The 25,656-nt window shown below is 54.4% G+C and overlaps 2 protein-coding genes across 2 annotated transcripts in view; both read right to left on the reverse strand.

The window, feature by feature from the left end:
* The window catches only part of Bpifb4 (BPI fold containing family B member 4), a 21,183-nt gene extending 10,354 nt beyond the window's left edge, over nucleotides 1–10,829 (reverse strand). Inside the window, exons 1-10 of the mRNA XM_010628405.1 lie at nucleotides 10,724–10,829; nucleotides 9,496–9,558; nucleotides 8,415–8,907; nucleotides 7,479–7,583; nucleotides 6,741–6,884; nucleotides 3,789–3,852; nucleotides 3,324–3,384; nucleotides 2,950–3,041; nucleotides 1,580–1,783; nucleotides 59–112 (exon numbers count right to left, since the gene is read on the reverse strand). Of these exons, the coding sequence (XP_010626707.1) occupies nucleotides 59–112; nucleotides 1,580–1,783; nucleotides 2,950–3,041; nucleotides 3,324–3,384; nucleotides 3,789–3,852; nucleotides 6,741–6,884; nucleotides 7,479–7,583; nucleotides 8,415–8,907; nucleotides 9,496–9,558; nucleotides 10,724–10,829 (1,386 nt within the window). The remainder of the gene's footprint in view (nucleotides 1–58; nucleotides 113–1,579; nucleotides 1,784–2,949; nucleotides 3,042–3,323; nucleotides 3,385–3,788; nucleotides 3,853–6,740; nucleotides 6,885–7,478; nucleotides 7,584–8,414; nucleotides 8,908–9,495; nucleotides 9,559–10,723) is intronic.
* Nucleotides 10,830–14,597: 3,768 nt separating this feature from the next.
* The window catches only part of Bpifb3 (BPI fold containing family B member 3), a 16,301-nt gene continuing 5,242 nt past the window's right edge, over nucleotides 14,598–25,656 (reverse strand). Inside the window, exons 6-17 of the mRNA XM_019208067.2 lie at nucleotides 24,949–25,130; nucleotides 24,443–24,506; nucleotides 22,829–22,889; nucleotides 22,112–22,203; nucleotides 21,809–21,988; nucleotides 21,093–21,146; nucleotides 19,181–19,351; nucleotides 18,521–18,588; nucleotides 17,367–17,406; nucleotides 16,349–16,412; nucleotides 15,720–15,796; nucleotides 14,598–14,839 (exon numbers count right to left, since the gene is read on the reverse strand). Of these exons, the coding sequence (XP_019063612.1) occupies nucleotides 14,810–14,839; nucleotides 15,720–15,796; nucleotides 16,349–16,412; nucleotides 17,367–17,406; nucleotides 18,521–18,588; nucleotides 19,181–19,351; nucleotides 21,093–21,146; nucleotides 21,809–21,988; nucleotides 22,112–22,203; nucleotides 22,829–22,889; nucleotides 24,443–24,506; nucleotides 24,949–25,130 (1,083 nt within the window). The 3' untranslated portion in view covers nucleotides 14,598–14,809. The remainder of the gene's footprint in view (nucleotides 14,840–15,719; nucleotides 15,797–16,348; nucleotides 16,413–17,366; nucleotides 17,407–18,520; nucleotides 18,589–19,180; nucleotides 19,352–21,092; nucleotides 21,147–21,808; nucleotides 21,989–22,111; nucleotides 22,204–22,828; nucleotides 22,890–24,442; nucleotides 24,507–24,948; nucleotides 25,131–25,656) is intronic.

A 25,656-nucleotide genomic window follows, 5' to 3' on the forward strand; every position in this document is an offset into this window, starting at 1 on the left:
GGGGGGGGGGGGGGGCTGTGGCCTGGAGACAATGGTGACGCTTGCCTTACTTACGCACCTTGGGAATCAGGGCCCCGAGCGTGGACGTGGTGAGTGGAGGAAGCTCATCAAACTGCAGGAGAAGGACAAGGGCCATGTGAGTGCCGGGGTGACAGAGGAACAGCCGCCAGACTCCCACATGCCCTGAGACACCAGCGGGGCACCTTCTTTCCCCGAATGACCCCTGGGGAAGCGCCACTTCCCAACAGTGGGCACCACAGGCCTGACTTGAGGGACAGGAGGTAAGATGAGAGTCTTCCTTCTCTGACCTGTAATTCTTTGGTAAAGCAACGAGCACATCATCAAGCCCATTTGCACAGCCCAGTGTCCACCGAGCCTTGACTTCCGTCATTGACCCCACACCACCTGTACCGTTGTTTACGTTGTGTAAGTCGGTTCCACAAATAGGCTCGCTTGTTAAGACCTAAGATACTAAAGCAATGGAAATCCAGTGCCACTTGGCAATTGTAAAATCGATACGGTGTGACGAAGCATGGCCATCACCTCCTGCGTGGACGTCTGTGGCTGTGGAGTCATTGCCTGACTGAGTGCTGTTCTCCCTCAGATGAAAAGGGGGCGCCTAAAGCTGCAAGAGGGTTAACCAACCCTGGCATTTAACAGATACGTTCTGCTCAGTGGAATCAAAGATTGACATAATTTGCATGATGCTCTTTTGGAGAATACTTTGTCCTTAAGAGAAACAGTGAGGGTTATGGGGTAAAACATCATAAGCAAAACGATGGGAAGAATGGTGAGGTGAATGGAGGGAGACAGATGGATGAGTGGATGAATGGACAGACAGATGGACAGAGGGTAGATGGGTTGGTTCGGTGAGTCGATGGGTTGACGGATGGATAAATGGATGGGTGGATGCTGGGTAGGTGGATAAATGACAGGTGGATGGACGGAAGATCAGTAAGAGGACGGATAGGTAAATAAAGGACATGTGTGCGTGAACTGTGATACTGTGCAACTTTTCTGAAGGCTTGAAAGTTTTCAAAAGAGTTCAGAGAGAAAATGACTCTGGAGCACACCTCAGGGTGGTATTATGTTCTTGTTACCTTTTCATGTGTGTGGTACTAGGGATTGAACCCAGGGCCTTTGCACTGAACTTACATTCATATAGTCCTCTTTTATTATTTTATTTTGAGACAGGGTCTTGCTAAGTGACTAAGTTGCTCAGGCTGGGCTTGAACTCACAATCCTCTTCTTAGGGTGCTAGGATTACAGGTACACGTATTGTGACCACGCCTAGGTTCTTATGTATCTTTTAATTACTTAAGTACTTGGTATTCACTTGTCAAGTGGAAGGACCCTAAACACTGATATTGAGGTACATACGGGTGATATATGCTATGCTTTTTTCAAAAAAATTGAAATAAAATCCAACAGACTGGAGTAGGGTTCCGTATCAAGTCTGTGAGCCAAGGGGAGCCCTGAACACCAGCTTTGGGAAACTGGATGTGACTGGTGCACACCTGGGACCCAGAGATGAGCCACAGCTCGGGACTGAGCGGAATCAGCAGAAGCCAGGACTCACCATGCCGTCAGTGATGTCAATGTTCATCGCCCCTTCCTTCTGCAGCATAGTCAGCACCTTGCCCAGGAAGGTAGCAGAGATGGCCAGCTGGGAGTTGGTGTTGTCGCCCATGGGGGGCAGCTCCGGCATCTGTGGCCTGGGCGATAGAGCAGGCCGGCCCAGGGGGTAGTCGATGAGATCTCCTCCCGCTTCCGAAACCAGAGTCTGCGGTGGCAGAGAGGAAGGGGTGAGGGGGTGTGGGGAGAAGGGCAGAGGGAGGCTAGAGCGAGGGTCTGGGTGCGTCTTCCATGGCCCCGGCTCTGCTTTGGATAGTGACAGAAGGGACCGCTTACACTTCCTGTGCATCCGTGGTGCAGCTTCTCAGCCTGGCCACGTGACACCATGCGGGGGCACAAGGCACACACTGGCACAACCCCTCTGTGAGGGCCACAGTCCCGGCCGGCGAGGGCCCGCATAGCTCTGTGGGCTCTGTCCCATGGCTATGCAGCCAGCACCTGCCCTCTGCAGTGTGGCCAGCAGGACCTTGCCCTGGCCCTCCCGCAAAGCTGCTCCAATCTGCCAAGCACAAGGGTCACCACTTCCAGAAAGGCCTGATGGACCTGGGGAGCCCATTCCAGTGGTTTTTGGCTCTCGTGCAGCACTGGATCAGTAACTGCATATTTATTCTGGTGATTCTTTTTGGCCTGGCCTCTCCAGCAGATAGGCATCCCCGCTACTCTCCCAGCTCCCAGCCCAGGCAGGGTGCCCAGCAGGACCCAGAAAGTCTCTGCAGAGTGGTTGTTTGTGAATGTTACACATAAATATGTGTGTGCAAGGCAGGTGACTGTGGTCACATGCACATTCAGCCCCTAGCAGCAGGTCCCTGGGGCCTTAGAGGGCTAACTCAGACTCGTGTGTCTCTTCCCAAGTTCACTTTCAGTGATGTTACACTGCTGGGTAGAAATGGGTCCTGACAGGAGTGTTGATGCCGTGGACTTTATCAAATGCTGCCACTCAAGGCTTTATTTTTAATCCTAGAGATCCAGGTGTTAAATGCACACCAGCCAAACCTTCACCTAGAAGCAGCTCCAGAGCTGGAAGCTGGATTATCTGTGTTCAGATCCTGGGTCCACATTTACTAAACCTCGGGTGAGTGGTTTAACCCCTCTGCACCTCTGTTTTCTCAATAAGCATGCCCCCATACGTTGTAGTTTTGCGGACAGACTGAATCTATGGGAAGCGCTTACAATGTGCCTGGTGCACACTGAGCATGGGTGAGTGTCAGCTAGGACTGTATGTCTTGACACGATTCCTAGAGGTCTTAGTCTAGTAGGAGGAAAAGGGCCCCATTCCCATATTTCCAGGGCTGCTTTCACCCCTGCCAGGCTCACATTGAGGTCCAGCTCCAGGAACTCGCCGGTCACCAATGGGAGGCTCGAGAATGTATACTGCACACTTCCCAGGATGCCCAGGGGAATCAGAGCTGTGGGCAAAGGAGAGGTCACAGGCTGTGCACTCAGCTACCCAGGTACCTCCCCTCCCTGAGCAGTCTTAGAGAGGAGAAAGCTGAGGCACCTCTGAGGACACAGCCACCAGGAAAGAGCCCAGCTCACACCCACCTTCCCCAGGCCAGAAGGGTTGTTTGGGGGTCCCCCACCACCCCCACCACACACAGCCCTCCTCCCAGATGTTCTGCGTCCCCAGGCCTGGCCCTGCACGGCCATTAGTGACATCAGCCCAGTGCAGCCAACCAGGAAGGGCTTACAGTCCACGAGACCCAGCTGGTCGTTGATGAGACCGAGGACCACATCCACGATAGGGCAGAGCTGTGGTGAGAAATGCCATGAGGTCAGTGCCACCGCAGGGAGGGAGTGGGCGTGCCCATAACAACAAGGGCAGCTCGTGTCTGAGACTGTTCCATGCCAGGCTCTGTCCTCACCTTATCCCCATGGGGAGCCTCTGTCACAGTTCCCGTCCTAGAGACGGGGAAACTGAGATTCAGGAGAGAGATGTGACTCATCACGCGGCTCAGAAGAGTTCGAGCTGCGAGTAGAACCCAGAGCTGTGTGAAGCTCAGGCATCTCCCCCTTTCCCTCTATACATTGGTCCCTCCACGTCTCCATGTCCTTCCCACACCTCAAGAACCTGCCTTGGCTCCCTTCATCCCTCTAGATCACCTGCGTGCCCCTCTGGAAAAAGGCAGGACTGTGGTCCCTCCCACAGCTCTTACCAAGTCAGGAAGCACATTGACCAGGACTCGGTTAACTAAGTTGTCCACGAGGTTGGGGAGAAGCCTAGGAAGAGAGAGGCAGGCTGAGGACCAGGCTTGTAGCCATGGAGGGCTCTCAGGGCGGCTTGTGCTGGATGTGTCAGCCCAGGCCTGTTGCTGCTGGTTCTTAGTTACAAAGGTTGCTCCCTCCTTCCCATCTCACCCACTTTACAGCTGTTGGGTTAGGATAACCTTCCCAGAGGGCAGGGAGGGTGCTGCTTCATCCAAGCACACAACACCGTACCCAGAGCGTGCCAGGTGCTCAGTGAATCTTTGTAGAAGAGACAGAAAGAGAAATGCTGGCCAAAACATGTGCTCTCATTGCCCATATTAAAGGACAGTTCATTGGTACTAAAAAGATTGGGAATATGATCCATTTTAAAGCCAAGGATGCTGAGGTTCAGAGCAATGACCAGGAGCAAGTTCACCCAGCTCTTCACTGCCCCCACCTGACCTGTTGGCTGAGGAGTGGGTAGAGCGCTGGTGCATAGACAAGACAGATAGAAAGACCTGGACGCAAGGATTTGACTTCAGGGCTCTGGAGTGATGGGCAGACGTGGGAAGAGTGACCATGTTAACACAAAGAGTCGCCAATAGATTTCCCCCTGCCCCACAAAACTGTCCTCCAGAGCAAAGAATTCCTCCATGCAGAGTCCGGATTGGAATGTCTTCCAGAGCTTACTGTGCACTGCACTGTGGGCCCCTTTAGGAGAGTTCGCCCTGGTTCTAGTGTTCCTAGCATGGTAAGGCCCCAAGAACTTACAGGCAGGTATACTCTGGGTGCCTGTGTGTGTGTGTGTGTGTGTGTGTGTGTGTGTGTGTGTTGAGGGATGGTTTGCCATTAATCTGTGCATATTCAGAGCACTGGTTTGTTTTTTTTACTTCCTTGAGATTATCCAATAGATGCTCAGGGCTCCCTGTGAAATGACATCTATAAAATGTTATTCATTGCCACAGCAATAGATTAAACACACTGAAATGCCCAGCTATAGGGGGCTGGGTGCACATGGGTGGAACGTTACACAGCTATGAACAGTTAAACAAGGGCGTGTTCTGTGTTCGGATACAGAGAATTCTCTGGTGCAGTGAGTAAAACGCAAAGTGCGAAGCAGAGTTTAGAGCAGGTGCCCATTTGCAATAAAGGGGATGGGAATGAGAATCCACACTCATGTTTGCTATGTTTAAAAAAGGAAATTGGGGGCCAGGAATTTAGCTCAGTGGTTCCGCTGCCTGCCTCACCAGTACAGGGACCTGAGTTCGATCCCTGGTACCAAAAATAAATAAATAAGTAATAATAAATAATAACAATAAAATAAAATAAAAAGGGATATTGGAAGGAGAATTAAGAACTGAATAACCACAGTAGGCTTAGTGGGGAGGGACAGGAGGACAGGGTAGAAGGACAAGCTTCACTCTGTGCCTTTTTGTCACTTTACATTTTTTAACTATGTTACTGTCAAATATATTTCAGAGTGAAAATGTGAGTTTAAAAGTCTGTGAGATTTCTATGTTTTGAACCGCAGGGCCCAATTTTCTCTGCCCCCATCCACCTTGACAGAGACAAGACAGAGAGAAGCCCACACAGAAGCTGAAGCTTGGGCTCAGAAGGCGTGGGCTGGGCTCTCACGGCATAAGGAACTTTTCTGCTCCCAAAGCCTCAAGAATAGGACTGTGGCAGCACTGGGCCAAGGGACTGATATGATAGGAGGGAAAAGGGGAGACAAAGACCCCAAAAAGAGAGGCTAGAGATGAGTCACACTCTGGGAGAAAGGGACTTGGCGCTGAGCTGTCCTGAGCATGTTTATCCTGACCACCACCTGGGGGCGAGGTGCTGGCCCGCAGACAGACACGAGAAACTTCTCTGGACAGAGGTGGGGTCTTGGTCAATGTGTGGGGATATACAGGAGAAAGAGCTCCCCCTGACTGGGGGTTCATTGGACAGAAGAGCTGAGAAATGTCCCCAAGGGATGGGACACAGAGAGACAGATGACATCTCTGAGACACATGCTGTGGTTTAGATCTAGAATGCTCCCCAAGAGTCTCATGTGTTCGGAGGTGGGGCCTGGGAAGGTGGCTGGATCATAGGGAGCGGTAATCAGTAGAGTGGATCAATCTACTGTCCAGTTCAGTTGCTAAGTGTACTGGGAGGTGGGGCCTAGAAAGGTTTATTCTTTTTTTTTTTTTGGTACTCAGGACCTTGCAATTGCAAGGCAGGCAGCAGCACCACAGAGCTAAAGCCCCAGCCCCTGGAAGGATTTATTCTTGTCCTTGTTCCTCCCTTCTCTCTGCTTCCTGGCTGCCATGCAGCTTTCCTTCAGCATGCTCTTCCCCTGTGCTGTTTCTGCCTACCAGGGACTGAACTCCCAAAACACGAGCCACATTAAACCTCACCTCCTTTGAACTGTGGGTGTTGGATATTTTGCCCTAGTGACAATAAAGCGGACTAAGGCAACACGTATTTATAAACTCTTACGACATGGCGGTTTATGCACTTAGTGCTTTACGTTCATTATCTTGATTACTATGGAAACAAGAATTTACCCTTATTTCACAGAAGGCAACGAAATTGCCCAAAGTCACAAAGCAACAAAGAGTGAAACTGTGACCTAAATCCCAGATATCTTCCTGGCCACAAGGATGAAGACCTGTTCAAAGGCCTGGAGCTGAATGTTATAACCATTCCCCAAGCTGGCTGAGGCCTACATCCTGGGTTCAAGACACAGCCTTTGACTTTCTGTCAGGCAAGCGCCAGACCAGAGCCAGGGAAGAGTGTGGACGGGTCTGTGTGAGTCCTCACTGCTCTTGGGTATCATGGCTCCACCTGCCCCTGGGGCACAGGGAGGCACCATTTCGTTTGCCAGAGGCAGATGTTCCTGCCTCTCCCGAGGAGCTCCACTGGCCAGCTGGACTCACCCTCGCAGTAGCTTGACTTTGATGCCCCCCAGCAGGGTGTCACACCTCTCGATGACCAGCCGTGGATAACCAGTGCGGTCCATGGTCAGCCGGACCTTGGCAGAGATGTTCACTTCCACTGAGATGTCCAAGAAGCCAATGAGACTGAAGGAGACCAAGGAGCCAGGCGGACAGTGAGTCACACTCCAGCCACCAGGCCTGCCAGCACCTCTCACCTCAGGCTTTAGCCTTAGCTGTCCCCATCAGCCATCATGTCCCTTGCTCAACTCTAAGAAGGCTGAGAACAGAGATCAGTAGAAATTCTGGTTTCCAAGGCAACCATCCAATTGCTTAACTTTGGAGGAGTGGCCTCATCCTTGTGGATCAATTGATGGAAAAGGCCACCTCTGAGGTCTTTTAGGAAGCGCCTACTGCACGGTGGGACTCTCTGTGGGTGGCCATAGCCAGCTGGGAAGGGAGGTGGCCTCCCAGCCTAGCACAGGTGAAGACACTAAGGCTCAGTGACACTGGAAGTCGGACCCAAGGTCATGCAGCTTATAAGGGTCAGGAACCAACCCAGGCTGTCCTTTGACTCCAACCTCCCAGACCTTAAACAACATGCTTACTGCCTTCACAGAGGACAGCGACCATGGGGGTGACTTCAGTTCCCCCATGTTACGGATGCAGAGACCAGGTGTGGCGAGGGGAGGTGACTCACCCAAGCTCTTCCTGTGGGGACAGAATGACAAAGGCACGCACCTCTTCCCGCTGATGGCCACCCGGGTGTACAGGTTCAGATAAACACCCACACCAGGCAGGAGCCTCACGGACACCCGGGGCAGGGTCAGCTCCATGATGCGCAGCCTGCACAGGGTGACAGCCGTGTGACCGGAGGCACCCACTGCCAGGGCCCACCACAGCGCCCTCCCTCACACCCCACTCTGCTCCTCATCCTGACTCTAACTGGACCTGCAGTTCACAGACAGCACAGGGAACCCAAGAAATGCAGTCCCACCACCCAGGGACCTGCTGTGCCTCTCCACGTATTTCCACACCATGGTGCCATCCCGTTTGTCCCTGACCCTTGTGAGGCTCCTCCTGCCCATTCTTCACACTTCAGCCCAGCTCCTCCTCCAGGAAGCCCCTGCCCTCTCCTAGATGAGCTCATGTATTCCCCAGGACCCCTGTCCCTGTTGTGACTGGCAACCATCTGCAAGCTCCATCACCCAAGCCCTCAAAACCCACCAGCCCACAAGCTCCTCAATGCTGGAGCTAGCCACTGGGTCTGTCCCCTGTGCCAGGAGTGTCCCTCACATAGTAGGAGCTCTATGTATTTGTTGGATTAAATGGCTATGAGAAGGAGCCTGGACATGGTTGAATATATCACATATAAGAAATTATGTAATATACTACATGTAGGTTGTTCATTTTAAAGCCTCTGGAGTTGCCACTTAACTATCTTACTGTGACCATTTTACAGATGAAGAAACTGAGGCTGGAGAAACAGAAAGGCTAGCACCAAGTCACATGCAACTACCTAAGGTACAGTTGGCTCAGACCCCACGCTATTTCTGGCCAAGACCCCAAACTCTGCACAGTGGGTCTCCGCGACTCCAGCCCCAAGGTCCCCCCCCGAAGAGCCCTCCCCCGCTCTCTGTCTCCTGGGGCACTTGACAGGAAACCCAGCCGCCTTACCCCGTGATGCCTTGCACAGTGCTCAGGAGGCCGCCTTCGCCCAACACCCCTAGGACGCCACCGCCTCCGAGCAGTCCTCCGTCCCCAAGGAGACCACCTCCGCCGAGCAGGCCGCCTTGGCCCGCCAGGATGCCCTCGTTGGCCAGCATGCCCCCGGTGCCCAGCAAGCCGCCCGGGCCCAGCGCCCCTGTGGCCACCCCTGGGGGGATCTGCCCGGGCCGCAGCTCGCGTCGGTGGAGCCTGCCCTCTGCAGACCGGTACCGGCCCCGGTGGTGGCCGTAGGTGTTGGTGTTGTCGTCCCCGCGCCTCAGGTCCCTGATGGTGCCGTCGGAATCCAGAATCTCGCCATAGCGGTATTTGCCCCCCAGCTGAGCAGAGTTGTCACTGGTCTCAATGTGACCGTATCTGTAATTTCCACCAAGCTGTTTGCCGTTGGTGTATTGGGGGGGACGCTCTCGGACATGGAAGTCATTGTAGGGGACGCCACCAACACCTCGGGGAAATTCGGCACTTCTGTAGTCATCGTACCGGTGCCGGCCACCACCCAGAAGGCCACCGCCACCACCCAGCAGCCCCCCACCACTGCTTCCTCCATCACCCAGCAGACCCCCATGGCTGCTCCCTCCACCACCCAGCAGCCCCCCACCACTGCTTCCTCCATCACCCAGCAGACCCCCATGGCTGCTCCCTCCACCACCCAGCAGCCCCCCACCACTGCTTCCTCCATCACCCAGCAGACCCCCATGGCTGCTCCCTCCACCACCCAGCAGCCCCCCACCACTGCTTCCTCCATCACCCAGCAGACCCCCATGGCTGCTCCCTCCACCACCCAGCAGCCCCCCACCACTGCTTCCTCCATCACCCAGCAGACCCCCATGGCTGCTCCCTCCACCACCCAGCAGCCCCCCACCACTGCTGCCACTGCCCCCCAGTAAGCCTCCGCCCAACAGGTCACCACCACCCTCTCCACCCCCACCACCAAGCAGACCTCCCAGAAGACCACTGTTCCCACCACCGCCACTCCCACTGCCACCAAGCAGCCCCCCCAGGAGGGGGCCGCCCCCAACAGCGCCAGCTTTACCCAGGGGCACCTCTCTCAGGGCGGAGCGGAGAGCATCGCTCTGCTGTAGTGTCCCTGAGATGGCTGCGGAGAGGCACAGGGGTCAGTCGGAGTCCTCCCTGTCCCTCCCCAGCCCACCTCCGGCTGTGGCCGGCTCCCTGGGCCTCTCCTCTCCCACCAGGAGGTGTCGGGGGCAGAAAGACCCCCTCAAGGCTGGGTCACTCTGTGCTGGGCTTTGCCTGACCTCACTCTAACTAGATTGTGACCCATCCAGCCGTGCCCAGTTAGATTTCTATCGTCACTTCCCCGTTCCAAGTACCCTACACTTTGCAGCTTTAAAAAAATTTTTATTTTTTTGTTTTTTGGGTTTTTTTTAAACCTCTTCCTGCATTAGATATTCCTGGGAAATACTCAGGGCCGGAATAACTGTCCCTATTTGCCAGACAGATAGGCAACTACACTGAGGCCCAGGAGGTGCTCGGAGACCACTCAGATGAGAAATGATGGAGTTTTTATTCTCATGACTGCTGGACAAGAACTGGGGCAAGGAATGAGTCCTGATTTTCCAGATGGCAACACCAATCATTGGAGGCAGGAATTATAGCACCTGCATTTGAAGGCCTTCTAGGCCCCAGGAATCTCCCTCATTTAGTCTTCAGAGATAGGGATAATCACACCCATTTTTCAGATGAGAAAACTGAGGTTCAGAGAACTCAAGTCAAGAATTTAAGGTCATAGGTCCAGGGACTTAGCTTAGTGGTGCTGCCACCTACCTTGTAAGCAAAAGGTCCCGAGTTCAATCTCAGAGAGAGAGAGAGAGAGAGAGAGAGAGTGGAAGGAAGGAAGAATTTAAGGTCTAGAAGCCGGATTTGAATCATGCGAAGGCTGGTCTTAGGGCCCAAATTCTTTTTTGGGGGGCGGGGTTACTGGGGCTCGAACTCTGGACCTTGTGCTTGTGAGGCAGGTGGCAGCACCACTGAGCTAAATCCTTGGCCCTCTAGGGCCCAAATTCTTAATCACCACCCTCTACTGCCTCAAGAAAAATGAGAAAAAAGTCCTTAGCACCATGCCTGGCCATAGGAGGCACTCAGGAAATGGTAGTCCCGCCCACAAAAGGGGAAATTAAGGCCCAAGGAGAAGTCACCCAGCCACGTGAGGTGGACTGGCCAGTGGGACCCTTGGGTACTTAAGTCAGCTGGCCCAACCTGCCCGCCCTGTACCACCCTACCCCTTTCTGGGCTGGACTCACCGTTGTTCAGCACATCCTTGGTAACCCTGAGGACCGTGGTTGTCTCTTGGTGGGTGCCGCACACAGCTACCATGCACAGAGCAGCCACACGCCATGCTGTCCACATGCTGGTGCTGCTTCCCTGCTGAGGAGACAGAGCACTGCATGGCCATGGCTGGGTGTGGCCACCTCAGCAGCAGAACTAAGGACCCTTGGCCAAGAATCATATCAGAACCTGGAGACAGCCAGACACCTGTAATCTCAGCTACTCAGGAGGCTGAGGCAGGAGATTGCAAGTTGGAGATCAACCCAACCTATATAACCAGACCTTGTTTCAAAATAAAATTTGAAACGGGCTAGGGATGTGGCTTAGTGGTGGAGCAATTGCCCGCATGCACAGGCCCCTGAGCTGAACTCCAGTCCAGGGGAGTTGGGGTTGTGGAGGCTGTGGTTCTGAGACCACCTTTTGAACTTTTCAGACTGATATGAATCTGGTGACACAATACAGCCCCATTAACCAAAATGTCCCATAGCATGGGTGCCTGATCATCTCCTGAGATGAAATCTATAAAATGGGCCACCAGCAGAGGAAACAGGAGGGCCAACAAAACGGCAAAGTGAGAGCGAGAGGGCTCTGGGAAATCCCCCAGCATCCACCCATCCACCCTCCATCCTTACCCACCCCCCGTGTGCTCCTTTACTCATTCTGCCCTCCCATCCAGCCCCATCCATCATCCTAGCAGCCACACAGCCAGCTGTCTGTCCATCCACTCACACACTCATCGGGGCGATCTTCCAAACCTCCAGCCAGCTGGGAGGAATCTGTTTGGTACTGAGGTTCAGATCGGGGGCCCTGGATCTGTGCTGATTGGGCTCTACTCAGAGACTGGACCTTTTTGAACAAACCTGATCGCGAACACGCTGCGTCCACATGTAGACGCTCAGTAAACTGCGACATAGTTATTGGTTGGGGCCTAACATTTCAGACCCTTGAGAAGTGCAGATTGGAGGGGTGAAGCATGTGTTCTGGGGAGAGCAGCTAGCTTCCCGGGAAGGCCTGCTGCCCCGACACCTGTACCCACTTGTCCCACTCCATCTTTACAAACTCTTCATTTGCCATCCTCGGGGATCAGCACAGGACAACCCACCTGGGCCAAAGTGAAATTGTTGGCTTCGTTTCCTTCTGTTTATGCATCTTATTCCACCTTCTCTCGAATTTCTCAAAGCTCCCAAGCTCCCTAATCTCATCTGTTCCCAGTGGAGGTTTTAAGCCACTCATTTATACTAGAATATGAAGGACTAATTCTGTTCAAGAATTTGTTTTCTGGCTTTCTCACCTCATCCCAAACCTACCGCCTAGAGAACTCTGTGTTTATGAGACAAGGATCACCCGCTTCAGTTACAAAGGCAGGCACCAGAGGCAGGATTTCCCACATCAGCAAGCACTGGAGAAGTGGCAGGGAGGACACAAAGATTAAAACTGGTCAAGATCCCTGGAAAACACACAAAGCCCTGCTGGCACAGGTAATTGGCTTGGCCTTTCTGTGGGTCCCTTTGAGGTTGTCCTGGCAAGGCCTGTGTGACAGGCAAGACGTCTGAGCTCAGAGAGCTTGCCCTGGTGGCTCTCCAGTTGGGCTGTCTCCTCAGTAGGCCTTAGTGTCCCCTGCTGGCCTGGACACAGAACAGGGAGGGGCTGTTCCTTACCCCCAGCAGGTCCCAGCAGCTCAGTCCCAAGAGGTCCCGCTCACCAGGCCCTCTGCTTTGAGCTCAGCCTGGTCACAATCAGCCTTATATAGCAGATGCAGTCTGAGCCCAGACCCCAAGAGGAAAAGGCCATATAATTATGAGAGATCAGAATTAACAGAAACCGGAATTCAGATTTGTTCTGCAAATCAAGCACCGAACTCCAAAACCACAAATTTGTGGTTTGCAGCTAATTCCGAGAGGCGTGCTCAGCCCGGATGGTGTCACAAGAGCTGGGCATATCAGCCCCAGTCTGGACGCGTTCCTGGAGACCCCTGCTGAGCCCCCACATGGATGCCTAAGGGCTTCAGCCCCAAGGCAGGCACTGCCCATGCAAGAGGGCCTGAGGGGCAGACTGGACCTGCGGGGACCAGACTCAGCATCAGAGGACCTGGGTTCAAATCCTGATCAATCCCCAACTTATTGTGACCTTGAGCCAGCTACTTCCCTTGCCTGAGCCTCATTATTTCCATGTGTGACATGGGTATAATACCTGCCTCACAGGGTGATTTGAGACGGATGGACAGGAGACAGATATGGATCCAACGCCTCCAACCTGGGGCCATTGCACAGCTGGGGTTTGGTTTTTTTTTTTTCAGCTTTAATTGAGTTTATTGGTACATTTTAGGGATACAGTACAGTTACATTCATCGTTGGGATCTTGTACCTCTACATGACAAGACTTGATTCTCATTTTCAGCTGGGGTTTTTAAGATGTGTCCATAGTAAAATTTTCACACATGCAGCAAAGCTGAACACACATATACTTGTCGGTTGACCCCTGTCAGCTACATGGATCCCTTGCATCCTGCTGCATTTGCTCGGCCGCGTATTTATCCATGCACTCACTGGATGAGTGGGTGCTGCCACACCGTGATGAGTCCCAAGGCTGCCCAGAGCAGTGGTGAGAGCGGCCGGCATCGCGGAGCACCTGCTGTGTCCCAGACGCAGCTTCCCCCAGGCACTTAGCTTCACGGAGCCCTGACGGCTGGGTGTTACCATCTGATTCCACGCAGGAGGCCACCAATGCCCCGAGAAATGGAATCTGACAGCTCGTGAGTGGCAGAGCCAGAATGCAGGCCTCACAGCCAAGCCCAGGCCTCTCACTGAGGTGTCTGAGAGCCATCCTGGCCACAGCTGCCGAGTGCTCACATGGGCCAGACTCCGCTCCACAGAATTAGCTCTGCTTTTAGACAGTTTTTTACCTGCAGTATATAGAGAAGGAAACTGAGGCACAGAGAGGTTATACCATGTGCCCAAGGCCAGGCATCTGGGTAGTGACAAAGTCAGCATCTGGACCCCACCGCCCTAACACCCAGCTCTGAACCTCTGCCCTTAGGGTGGGGATGACACAAGGTGAGAAGGGCGCCCCATGGACCCCTGGGGCAGCCCGAGTGAGCTGACGGTGCTTGAGGGGGACAGGCCGAGTGAAGGGTCTGTGGGGGTTCTGGGTGTGTTTTCTGACCTCAGCAGCGCTTGTATGACCACCAACAGGGAAATACTTGACCCCCTATGTGGCTCAGTCCCCTTCCGGGAAATCTGGTTGTCCTTTCTGCCATCCCCACCAGGTCTCTCTAGCTCCAGACAAAGGGGCCTTTGGAGTCTAAGCCCAAGTGAGCTCCTTGGCGCCACACTTTGCTAATCCTCAGGGTGGCCAGGGCAGGCCCCTCCAGGGCTGGGCAGCCTTGCCCAGCCTTGCCTCCCGGGTGCTGGCTCCTTTCCTCCTACCCACCCTTCAAAATTCAGCTCAGATGTCCCTTCAGAGAAATGTCCCAAAGTCAGAGACGGAGAGAAGCACAGAGGGACAGATAGAGAGAAAAAAGAGGGACGAGAAGGGAAGGGGAGCAGAGAAGTGCCGGGGAGGGAAAAGGAGGGGATAAGAAGACAGGAGGGTGGAGAGGCAAAGCAGAGGAGAGAAGAGGACGGAGAAGAAGAGGGGAGGAGAGGGGAGGCCACCCAGGGAAGTCTTGGACTCCAAGCTGCAGTGACCAGGCCCCAAGTCCCCTCACCTCCTAGGAGCTCCTGCTTGGAGCTGGGAGGGCACTGGAGGCTGAAGCTGAGGTGCCCCCTTGTGTGACCCAGAAACAGATCAGTCAGCAGGTTCAGTTCTAAGGCCAAGAAATAGTTTATTGAGACCTGGGACTTTTGCAGAGGCCTGGAGAGCTGTGAGCAGACCCACGGGGGCTCCACAATCCCCACCCGGATGGGGGCAGAGGTGCAGGGCACTGAGCAAGGTGGGCCCGGGTGGGTAGGAGGCATTGTACTGTCACCGACACAGGCTAGCAACTGGGAAGGAAGCTGAGGCAGTGTGCAGATAGCCAGGACTCTGGTAGGCAACAGGGAGCGAAGGCAGCCACGGGGGCCTCAGGATGCCACGGTGAGCACAACGGCGTTCTGCAAGGAGCGATAGTCCTCAGTGAGCCTGAGAGCTCAGGCCCCAAACCCAGCCACATCCCCACACCTGGGCCACCTGCATCATCCACCACTCCACCCCGCAGCTAGCACTGCACCTGGAACACAGCAGGTGCTCAGTGAACGAGTGTGTGGACAAATGGGTAAATGATAATTGAATTATATCCCGTGTGGGACAGGGTGCTGACTTGAGAGTTAAGTTCAAGTGCCATTTCTTTTTTTTTTTTTTTTTTTTGGTACTGGGGATTGAACTCGGGTCCTTGCGCTTGCAAGGCAGACCACCGAACTGCTGAGCTAAATCCCTGGCCCTTCAAGTGCCACTTCTGCCAATAATGCACTGTGTGACCTTGGGCTAAAAAGTGGGCCTCCCCAACCTTGGTCCTCATCTGAATAATGGGTGCATTATTCCTGCTCTGACCACCTTCCTGAGCTGCTCCAAGGCTCGAAATTGGATGGTTTGAACAGGATTGTTGGTAGTTGGCAAAAAACAACAACAAAAAAAGAGTCGTGATCTATCAGCCACCACTCCTGCCACTTTACAGGTGTTTGCTACCTATGGGCCTGGGGAACTCCAACTCTGTGAGTACATGTGAAGTTCCATTCTACGGGCCAGACGGGTCTGGATTTAACCGGCAAGGATTCTGTGATCAACTGACAATGTCTACCAGGGGCGGGGCAGGAAGGAGTGGGAGCATGCGTGCCACAGAGTTGCCATTCCCGAGTTGAGCCATCTGTAATTCTTTTAGGAAACAGTACAGGCACAGAAAAGAAGATGAAGCAGAGCATCTCCTCGTGAGAGCTAAGTAGGGCTCCAGACACAACCCTGAGACCCATCTAAGCCACAGCTGCATGGGAATCTCACCTCGATGATGTCCAGATTTGAATTGGCAAAATTGACATTGAGAATCTTAGGCAGGGGAATTCCAACCTCCAGGTCCACTGTGACAGGAAATGATAAAAAAACAAAGATATGTGAAAGTTAGGGGTGTCAGACCCTAGGGATCCTTGAACCATGCTGACTCTACTTAACTGCTTTATTTGAGGCAGGCATTTCTCTCCTTGGGGATTTGGCTTCCTACTGGAAAACTACTATTCATCTTACTACATCCAAACAAAAAAGTCCCGTTTCTGTACTTTACCAATGGTCCCCCTCAGCAAAGCCTCCTGGAGCTCCATCAATCCCTTGCATACTCTGTTCCATCTACATCCTAACCATTTGTTCATAGGGTGTTTCGCACTGAATTGTGGGGGCTCAAGGTCAGATATGCCTCTTGGGCCTTAAATCCTGGCATGGTGTAGGTGCTAATCAATGTTGTTGGATGGAAACATTGGCACCTCGGTTCCTGAATCTTACAAATGGGACCCTTAGAATGTTCTCAATCCTCCTCTTGCCTCAGTGTTCCTATCAGAGCAATGGAGAGAGGCAACAGGCTAGACAGTCCCGAGTTCAGACACCTCCTGTGTCCAATAAGAAAGCAGAGGCCAACATACCATTAAGCTTTGGCACATATGCAGCCCGGAGTACATCGCTGAGCCATTCTTCCAAATGGGATGCCTGTAACAGAGCCCATGGTTGTGGGGAAGTTTGACCCCATAGGGACAGCACCCCTCTTCCCAGGGAAGGAGTCCAGAGGGCTAGCTGGGTCTCCTCCAAACCCGAGGACACAGTCCCTAGCAGGCACAGAGCCCACATGGATGGGCTGCCCACCAGAGACCCTTAAGAACACTCTGATTTAGGGTGGCTTCACACTCAGCCCAAGTGTTCAGAAAAGGCACCCTCCCAAAAGTCTATGGGGCAAGGGGAGCAGGGCAGTGCCTGATAAAGAAGAAAGGAAGTTTTCCCAGCTCCAAGAGAACACTGAAGTCTTAGGTCTCTGTCAGCATAGAGACCCTTAGAATGTTCTAGAACAATGATGGTGAACCTTTTAGAAACTTAGTGCCAAACTGCAACCCAAAACTCACCCGTTTATTGTAAAGTGCCAAAGCTGGAATTAAACCTGAATACTGAAGTTTTAGTCTAGAGAACACAACTCTACAGTAACATCTTTTGTTTTACAAGAAAAACAATAACAAGCATGACATAGGTTTACCACCACTGTTCTAGAACCTGAGCCCATTAAGAGACTCCAAGACCTCAGACTCTGTGAAGAAGGAACCTCAGGGTTCTGAGGGACTCTTAAATGTTAGAACTTTCTGAGGTAAGGAATTTTATTTCTTGTGTGAAGTTCCAGAACTTTGTGGGGTTCTAGATGTCAAAACTTTGTGAGAACCCAAGGCTTTGGAAGATCATGATTTTCACTCTTCTGAGATGATGGCTGTTACACATACATGCACGCGCATGCACACACACACACACACACCTGCCCCAATGCTTGCCTGATGTGCTTCACTGGGACAGAGCCCAGACCGAGGCCAGCTCAGCCATTGCCCATGACCCATCCCCACTCCTTTCTTGCCCCATCTGAAGACCCTCCCAAGTGCCAAGCTTCTCCCCTACTCAGAAACTTACATCAAAGGTGTGTGCTGAGGAGGCCAGCTTGCCACTGAGCCTGGCAGAGAGAAGACAGAGTGAGGGCCCAGCCCCCACTGTACCCCCGGCTGAGAGCTGTCCTGCCCACCCCAGCCACAGCTCTGCAGGATGAGGACACAGGGGATGCTGACTCAGCCCTGACTCCAAGCAGCTGGACTCAACACTCAGTTTTCCTACCTGTAAAGTAGACCAGGAGGGCTCTAACCTTCTGAGAATCATGACCACCACTGACTCTGTGGAGGTGGATCCTTGGTCTGAGCCTAGCTGATTGACCCTTTGTCCTTAAACCGATCACTCGACACAGAATACCCTGCATACAGCAGGCACTCACTAAAGTCAGTAACCCAGAGATTCATCACAGCTGGCCAGTCCAAAGGCAGGATTGGGAGTAGATCCTATACCCACAGCCTTAGGTCCTCAAGGACCCCGGCACGAACTGCCACTGGGAGGCAGCAGTGAGCCCAGGCCAGACCGGCCCTGGTCAAAGTTGTCTAGAGGCAGTGGACCCATCCTATGCAGGGATGCAGCGGCCCAAGGGGACACTGAAAGTGGATCAAGTGAGCACTGAGTGCCTATGGCTCAGGATAAGCAGGTCTCAGATCGCCTGAGAAAGCCTCTGCAACTGAGGCTGGGAAGACAGGCCCCTCCTTGGCAGGGATGTAGACCACAGACCTGCTTCCTTTGTGAGCCTGGGCCTTACGGCACTTTGCAAACTGTAAAGTGCTGTGCATGTATAAGGAAGGAGGGTCACTGGCAGCATCGTCTTGCTGCTGTGATTATCATGCGGTCTGGTTACCACAGGGGTGGAACATTGGAGGAATCACAAGTCTGAGTGAGGAACAAAAAGTATCTGCAACACTCCAGGAGAGCCATGCGCCGAGTCAGTCCCTGGAGCCAGGCAGGCTGGTCCCCAGGAGAGGCTGTGAGTAGGTCCGGGTCGTGGGGGAAGCCGCAGCTGCAAAGTGGCCAATACCGTCCCTCCCTGAAGGGACCTGACAACCAGGTAGACACTGGTGAGACACCTGGGTTAGTGGATGATGCTTCAGCAGCAGCAGGTAGTTCCTGTTTTAGGTGGCCCCTAATTCTGTTCCTGGGGACAGGAACAAGATCCTGTTTCCAGGAGCCCACATTACCGTTCCAGGGACAGGGAGAGGTGCAGCTTGGTGGCCGAGGGAGCCAGCTGGGCATTTAAAGTCAGCACCTGTGTGGGAAGTGGGAGCAGAAGTCACCCTGGATTCCTCAGAGATGGGGACAGTCTGCCTGAGCCAGCAGCGGGTCTCTGCGCCTTGCCCTCCACCAGCTCTGTGAGGCCCTACTGTGTGTCACAGGTGTGCACTGGGCAGAGCACTGGGGCTGAGCCGAGGGAGGGCAGAGTCAGAGCTCCAGTTGGTGACCCACAGGGATGGGACTGAGGAGACAGAAGGTAGGGTCGAGGCAGGTGCCAGCCATGGGAGCCAGGCCAGAGAGGGGGAGAGGGAGCTTCTCTGGTCAGATGTACACTAGAGACCACTTGTGGTGGTGGGTGGCAGGGAGTGGCCTGGAGATGGGAGCCCCATTTGGAGTTGCAGAGCTGTTCACAAGATAGCTGTGCAGAGGTCTTCGGAGGCCCACAGGAAGCAGAGTGACAGCCCCAGACCCCATCAGAGGGGTGCCAAGGAGTGGGCAGGAGCTCAGGTGGGTGCTAGGGGCTCAGCTTCAGGCGGAGCTTTCTGGGCTGAGCTGCACGGGGCCCACCCCAAAATCGGGCAGGTACCCACTGGGGCCCCACCCAGAACGCAGCTCTGGCCACTCACCTCGTTCAGCTGGAAGAGGGCTACAGGGGTCCCCTGCAGGACAGAAGACAGCACATGGACGGTAGCCGGGATGGAGACCGTGGCCTTCTTTTTCTGCAGCAAGACCGTGGGTGCTTCCTTCACCCTCAGTGAGAGTAGGAGATGCTGGCCTGGAGGTAACTTCCCCAGGGCCTAGGGAGAGGCAGGAGCACAGCAGGTCATTTGAGGCTGCTTCACTGACCCGGCATTAGAGTTGGTCAGTCAGTCAGTCAGTCAACAAACACTTCTTGAGCATCTTGTGGGTATCAGACACTGTGTCAAGCACTGAGCTTACAGCCCGACCCAGACAGGCCTGGTCTCTGCCCTTCAAGGCTGATATTCAGCCCACTAAAAGGTGGAGGCACCAAATCAGACTCCCCGTGTCACACAGAAACAACATTCTCCCCAGGTGCACAGGTCCCATGGGGTGCACCCCCCTCACACTCCCTCTCCCGCTAACCTGTCGGCTTCACCCCACCCACCTCAGAGCCTCTCTGCCTGCTGGTCCCTCTGCACCATGCACCCTACCCCACTGCACCGCTCCATGCCCTCCACCTCCGACACCGACCAGTTCATAATCTGCTTATTTATTGGTCCTCCAGGACAGCAGCTCCTGAGCTCAGGGGCTTTGCCCCTACTTTGCATGTTTGCCTATTCTGTATCCTCAGGGGCAGGTACCTCCGAACCAGTACAGGGCCTAGGGGGTAGCAAGTACCCACTGTGTGCTTGTTGACTGACTAAGTGACTCACATAATCAGGAAGTTCTGAGTCTCATAACCACCACATCACGGACTTCTAGAAGCGATGGAAATCATTCAGGCACAGAAGCTTAACACAGAAGCCTGGCCTCAGCACACTTGTACAATCTGGAGACCCGATTCCAGACACCCCAAGCTGCAGGCTCATCAAGACAGGGAATCACTAGATTCCACCTCGTGGGGACACAGAAACTGAAGCCAAGACCAGACTCACACTGGGGCCACATGAGCGGGCTCTGTGGGCTCTTCTCAGTTGGCTCTGAGGCTGACAAAGGTGTCGGTTAGGCTCCAGGGACAGGGCCAGCTCCCCAAGCTGGAGAGAACCAGCCCAGCTGGCTGCACCCTCAGTGCAGTCCCAGCCCCTCTCCACCACCTCACAACTCCTGCCCTCGGAGAGCTCTTCTGGATGTCTGCTCCCAGGAGACTCCTCTGCCTTTTAGCCAAGAAGACTCAGAAGAGGAAGCCCCAGCCTTGCTCCGCAGGACTGATTCGAATCATCCGCGTCCAAGGACTCACAGAGCTTGTCCTCTGCGCCCCCAAACTCGGCTGCCACCTGTACCCGCTCAGTGAATGCCCACCCTCTCTGGGCCCCTCCCGGCCTCTGTCACAATCTGCAGTTACCTAAAGCCCTCCTAGTAGTCATTTTCCCTTCAGTATAAATTCAGATTCTCACAGCCAGGGTCCCCCGGTGGCCGCCTGTCCAGCGTCAGATGAGTGCACAGGAAAGTGGGGACTGGGTCCCCAGACCTCACATTAATGGCCACTCATCTGGTCTCCTGACTCTCCGCCCTTTCTTCCCCTCTCCACAACCAGTGCCTGAGTCAGCTCTCAGGGCAGGAGAGACAAGATCACAAGGAAGTGAGGTAGCGGCAGGGAGGGGCTCAGCAGCATGGAAAGGATCCCCTGTGCCCCACATGCTGGAGCAGATGGCCCAGGGCAAATGGCTTCTGGGGAGCCAAACCTGGTCCTTCCCCTCCTTCTAAGTAAACTCATTGTCAGGAAAGGACACCGTGTCATTCTTTCACACTTTAGTGTGAATGTGGATCGCAGTCGCCTGGAGAGCAGAATGGAGAAATATGCTGGAGTCCTCGCAGGGAAAGAGCTACCGTGTCAAAGCCCACGAGAAGGCCACTCACCTCCGGGACCAAAGCTGCCAGGCCTGAGGTTGTCATCGGAATGTTGCTGGGAACCTAAACCCAGGATCCCACAGGAGAGGGGTCGGTGAACACAAAGGACACACAGAGCAGTGCTGTCCATCCTTCCCACGCCCTCCGGTCAGACACCCACTGCTGCAGACCCTCAAGTCTGTTCTCTTCATTTTTATGTTACCAGTGACTTAACCCAGGACCTTCACACTGAGCTGCATCTCCTGCCCTTTTTTTATTTTTCCTTGCTAAATTGCCCAGGCTGAGTTGAAACTCTCAATCCTCCTGCCTCAGCCTCCTGCCTCAGCCTCCTGAGTGCTGGGATTAAGGGTGAATGCGACCACACCCAGCTACCTCTTGAGAAAGTAGAGGAACTGTTAACCATTCACACTTTAGTGTAAAAATGAGCTCAGACTCAAGACTCATCTGGTGCAAGGAGGAGACATTGGCTTCATTTCCTTGCCAGTTCTGCTCAGAGGAAAGTTGGGAGCGCTTCCTGGGTGGCTGGGTTGAGAAGCATTCAGAGGCCTCACTCAGGTTTAATTAAGTACAAGGCCACTAAGGATTGGCGATGCTCTCCCCGAGTACCGGGATGGGCAGCAGCAGTGTCAGCGCCGACCTGTGATGGTATGACAGGTTGGCACTGACACTGCCCAGGCATGGTAAGGGCAGAAGAGCCCACCAGCACCTCTTCCCATGCCACTCACCAGCTCGGAGGTGATGTCTGTGTCCAGGGCACCATTTGTCTGCAAGACTCCGAACACTGTGTTGAAGAGGTACAGCGGCACAGTCACCTGGGATGTGTGGTCCTCCTTGGGGGGCACCTTGATCGGGACGTGGGGCTTGGGAAAATCAATGATGTCGCCGGCTACACTCTTCACAATGGGCTGCAGGGGCAGGAGATAGGGCGCAGGGTATCGGCTGTTCACCCATGGTGAGACCCCACCTTTGCTTTCCTGGACACCCACGCTGCCCCTCTGCAGAAGGGCAGCCTCCTCAGGTGCACTCACGTTGATGTCCAGCTCTATGTACTGGTTGGAGATGAGGGGCAGGGTGGCCAGAGTGAATTCCACAGCCCCCAGACCACCGAGGGGCACAAGGCCTGTGCAGGAAAGGGGGAACAGAACGACTCCATGAGCCAGAACGCGAGAGGAGCAGCCCATACCAGCATTACTGAGTGTCTGCTGCCTCCCACGCAACTCTGTCTTCACTTGGTGCTGCCATCACCCTCAGGGGAGGAAACTAAGGCTCCGAAGAGGAAGTCACCAGGCCACACAGTCACTAAGTGGCAAAGCAACATTCCTGGTTTCCAGAGCTGGTGCCACCGACCCTTGGCTACCCTGCCTCTCTTATCAGCACCCCTGGAAGGGACACCAGTTTCTCAGGGCTCCATCCTTCCCCTGGCTGTGCCTTGGTGCCCTTTCCAAAGCCCTTTTGTGGACTAAGGACACCACATTTCCAAGAAGTGCAGAGACAGAGGCCCATGGCTGTGGGCTGGGGGTGTCGGGGAGCTTACTCAAGCTCTCTGGGCCTCTGTCTTCTCACCTGCCCTGGAAATAACATTTTCTTCCTGCCCTGATCACGAGCATTCTGTAAATACCAGTTTTCAGGGGCCCCATATGGAGACCTCCTCCCAGAACCTCCCCAAAGCCTCCAGGCTCCATCAGGGCCCACCCCACTGCAGTACCAGGAGAAGGAGGCAAGAGGAGGGTGGGGCCCCAACTTACAAAGTGTGGCCCCCAGGAGCTCATTTATCACATCCAGAACACTGTCAACCACGGGGCACAGCTGTGCAGGGAGGAGACAGATGTTACAGGAAACCTAAAGGTGAACCCTACTCGGTACAGAGCCAGCTGTGTGTTCTCTAAATGGTCTGAATCTCTGGTGCTAGAGACCGGGGCAAAGCTGGATGTGGAGACAGCTGGGACACACAGGCGGGGGACACGGAGGGGCTGAGTGAGCCCCCAAGTCCACTTCCCTCTATTACATAAGCCCCAGCAGAAACCCCCAAAAGTTGCTGGGGAAACAGGGAGAGAAGTTCTAGAGGCCCAGATGGGGCATGGGGACAAGGCCCTCCCTGAGGACGCAGCATAGCTGAAGTTACCTCGGAAATCGCAGGCCCCTCCTGCCACCCCAGGTGGTCATTCGAAGGCCTAGGATCAAGAGCCCACAGTGGCTGCCCCTCCCCTTCACCCCAAGAGCTGGGCCGGGATCCAAACTGTCATGTGCAACCGACCAGGTGGTTCTCTCACCCTGCGCTGTGATGACAAGGAGCAAAGGCTTAGACTGAATTTGAGCCCCACAGACTGCCAAAGTGAGACCCAGGCCAGCCCTTCAGTCTGCACTGGGGCGCGAGGAGAAAGGCCACAGGCCCTGGTCACAGCAGTTTGCGGCAGACAAGAGAAGGCTGCTGCAACCTTGGGGCCCCAAACTTCAGAACCCCTGAGGTCAGGCAAATTACAGAAATGAGAAGAGGAGGTCAGCGGGCTGCGGTGGGCTGGAGTGGGGCGCTAAGCTGCAGGAAGGAGGTCCAGGCAGCTGGGTGGGGAGCAGTAACTCAGAGAGCCGGAAATCAGATTAAGAAAAGTCTCCCCGCTCTAAATGTTGGCAATGAACTCTATCTGGAAACCTCCTTCTGTGGCCCAGGACATAGCTTCTGGTGAGTCATCCCAGAGACCTCAGTGGGGGGCTGCGAGGTGGATGCAGCCTCACCCCTCACTGAGATCCACCTGAGAAGGCAGCTGAGGGGCGCAGTTGGGCGAACCCCCGCTCCGGTTTTCCAGACTGGCTTCAAGTCCAGGATAGGGCTGTCCCTCCACCTTTCAGGAGACCCCGCTACCCTCTGCTGTCTGTGGGACCCCAGCTTTTGGCTCCCCCCACACTTGGTGAAACACGGCTGGAGCCAGACCCAAGTGTGGTTGACTCCCCCTCTTGAATCTTGACAGCCTAGGACAGCCATTGACACGACCGAGTCTCCTCTACCAGGCAAGGATAAAGGAGGTCGTGATTTTCTAGACATGATTGCTAAGCACAGGGCTCCATTTAAAATTAAAGGGGCCAATTTTAATTTAAAGCTAATGTAGAGGAAAACATCAATAATAATACAAAAAGAGGAAAGAGACTGATATGTGGGAGCAGCGACACTTTCTAAAGCAAGAAGCTCAGGCCAGAAATCAGAGACTGGGGAAGCTGTGCCTGCCAGAGGCCCAACAGCCGGTAGGACAGGATGGCCCTGGGCCAGGAGGGGACAGGCAGCTAATCCCACCTGGCGCCAGCTACTCCCCCAACAGGGAGGGGCCGCCCACTGAGGGGAGAGGCCAGCTGACCGGGTCCTCACTCACCAATCCAGGCAGCACCTCGAACAGCGTCTGTTCCACCACTGCGAAGAGCGGTGCAGGCAGCAGCCTGGGCAGAGAGAAACACAGTCCGTGGCTGCCCGCAGGCCACAGAGGATGGCGAGGCAGAATGGGCACTGGAGGCTCTGCGTTTCCTCTGTCTCCTCTCTCAGTTGGGGTTGGCTGGAGCTTGGGGATCTGGTTTAATCCATGGTCCTACCTAAGACTCCCCCCACCACACACACCGGGTGGCTTTAGTTTCCCCATCTGGGCGGTGCCCATCTTGTACTGGTGCCCAGGGAGGATGGGAATGGATACAAATCTGGTAGGCAACCTGTGCCTCACAAGTGTCTGTCTCCTTTTCTCCAACATCTGGGCCTACCTTCACCCAGCTCAGCGTGGGGTTCCATAAGTATTTGTTGAATGAAGGAGCGAGTGAGGAAGTGGCCTGAGGATAGTCCCAGTGGGTGGGCTCAGGCCTGTTTGGAACCTACAGAGGTACAGGATCATACCCCACAGAGCCACTACCAGGTGACAACCTCTTCCTGGACTCCCAGAGGAGCAGGATGGAGCCACTGGAACTTAAGGAGCCCAAAGTCCCCCTTCGGAAGACTCTTCTGAAGACAGGAGTCCCCACAGGGTCCCTCAGCTCCAGGGAGCTGACGCAGCTGTCTGGGACCCAGCGCTGCTCAAGCTGCGGGCCAGTATGGAGAGCTAGGGGCAGCTTGGACCTAGACAGAGACCAGCCCGTCTCACTCCCTGCTGTGAGGTCTGTGACCTTGAGCGAGCCCCTTACCCTTTCTGAGTGACATTCAACACAAGTGTAGTAAGGGCCACCATATCCTGAACGGCCCCACAGGAAGAAACAGATACATGTGTTTTCTGGATCATCAAGTCCAGCCCCTCCTTACACAAAAAGGGGATACTGAGGCCAGGTAGGGAGAGGACCACTCTAGCGTCACACAGACAGGGTTCTGAAGTGCTAATGGCAGAGACATTCCAGCAGATGGAGTCGGGAGCCCAGATCACCCCAGGCTGGTTCCATCTGTGAGAGGGCCAGGGAGAAGCAGGTCCCCCAGGAGCCCGGGCTGCGCAATGCCTACTGGTACAACGCGGGCGGGGCCAGAGTCCCTGTCCCAGATGGGCCTGGGGCTGGTCTGGGTCTGGTCTGTGGGTCTGTGCAAGTGGAGTGCGTCGGAGGTGGACAGGCCCCGCCCAGC

The sequence above is a fragment of the Fukomys damarensis genome, unplaced genomic scaffold (genome assembly GCF_012274545.1).
Source record: "Fukomys damarensis isolate Sample0158 unplaced genomic scaffold, DMR_v1.0_HiC HiC_scaffold_22, whole genome shotgun sequence".
Classification (NCBI taxonomy): domain Eukaryota; kingdom Metazoa; phylum Chordata; class Mammalia; order Rodentia; family Bathyergidae; genus Fukomys; species Fukomys damarensis.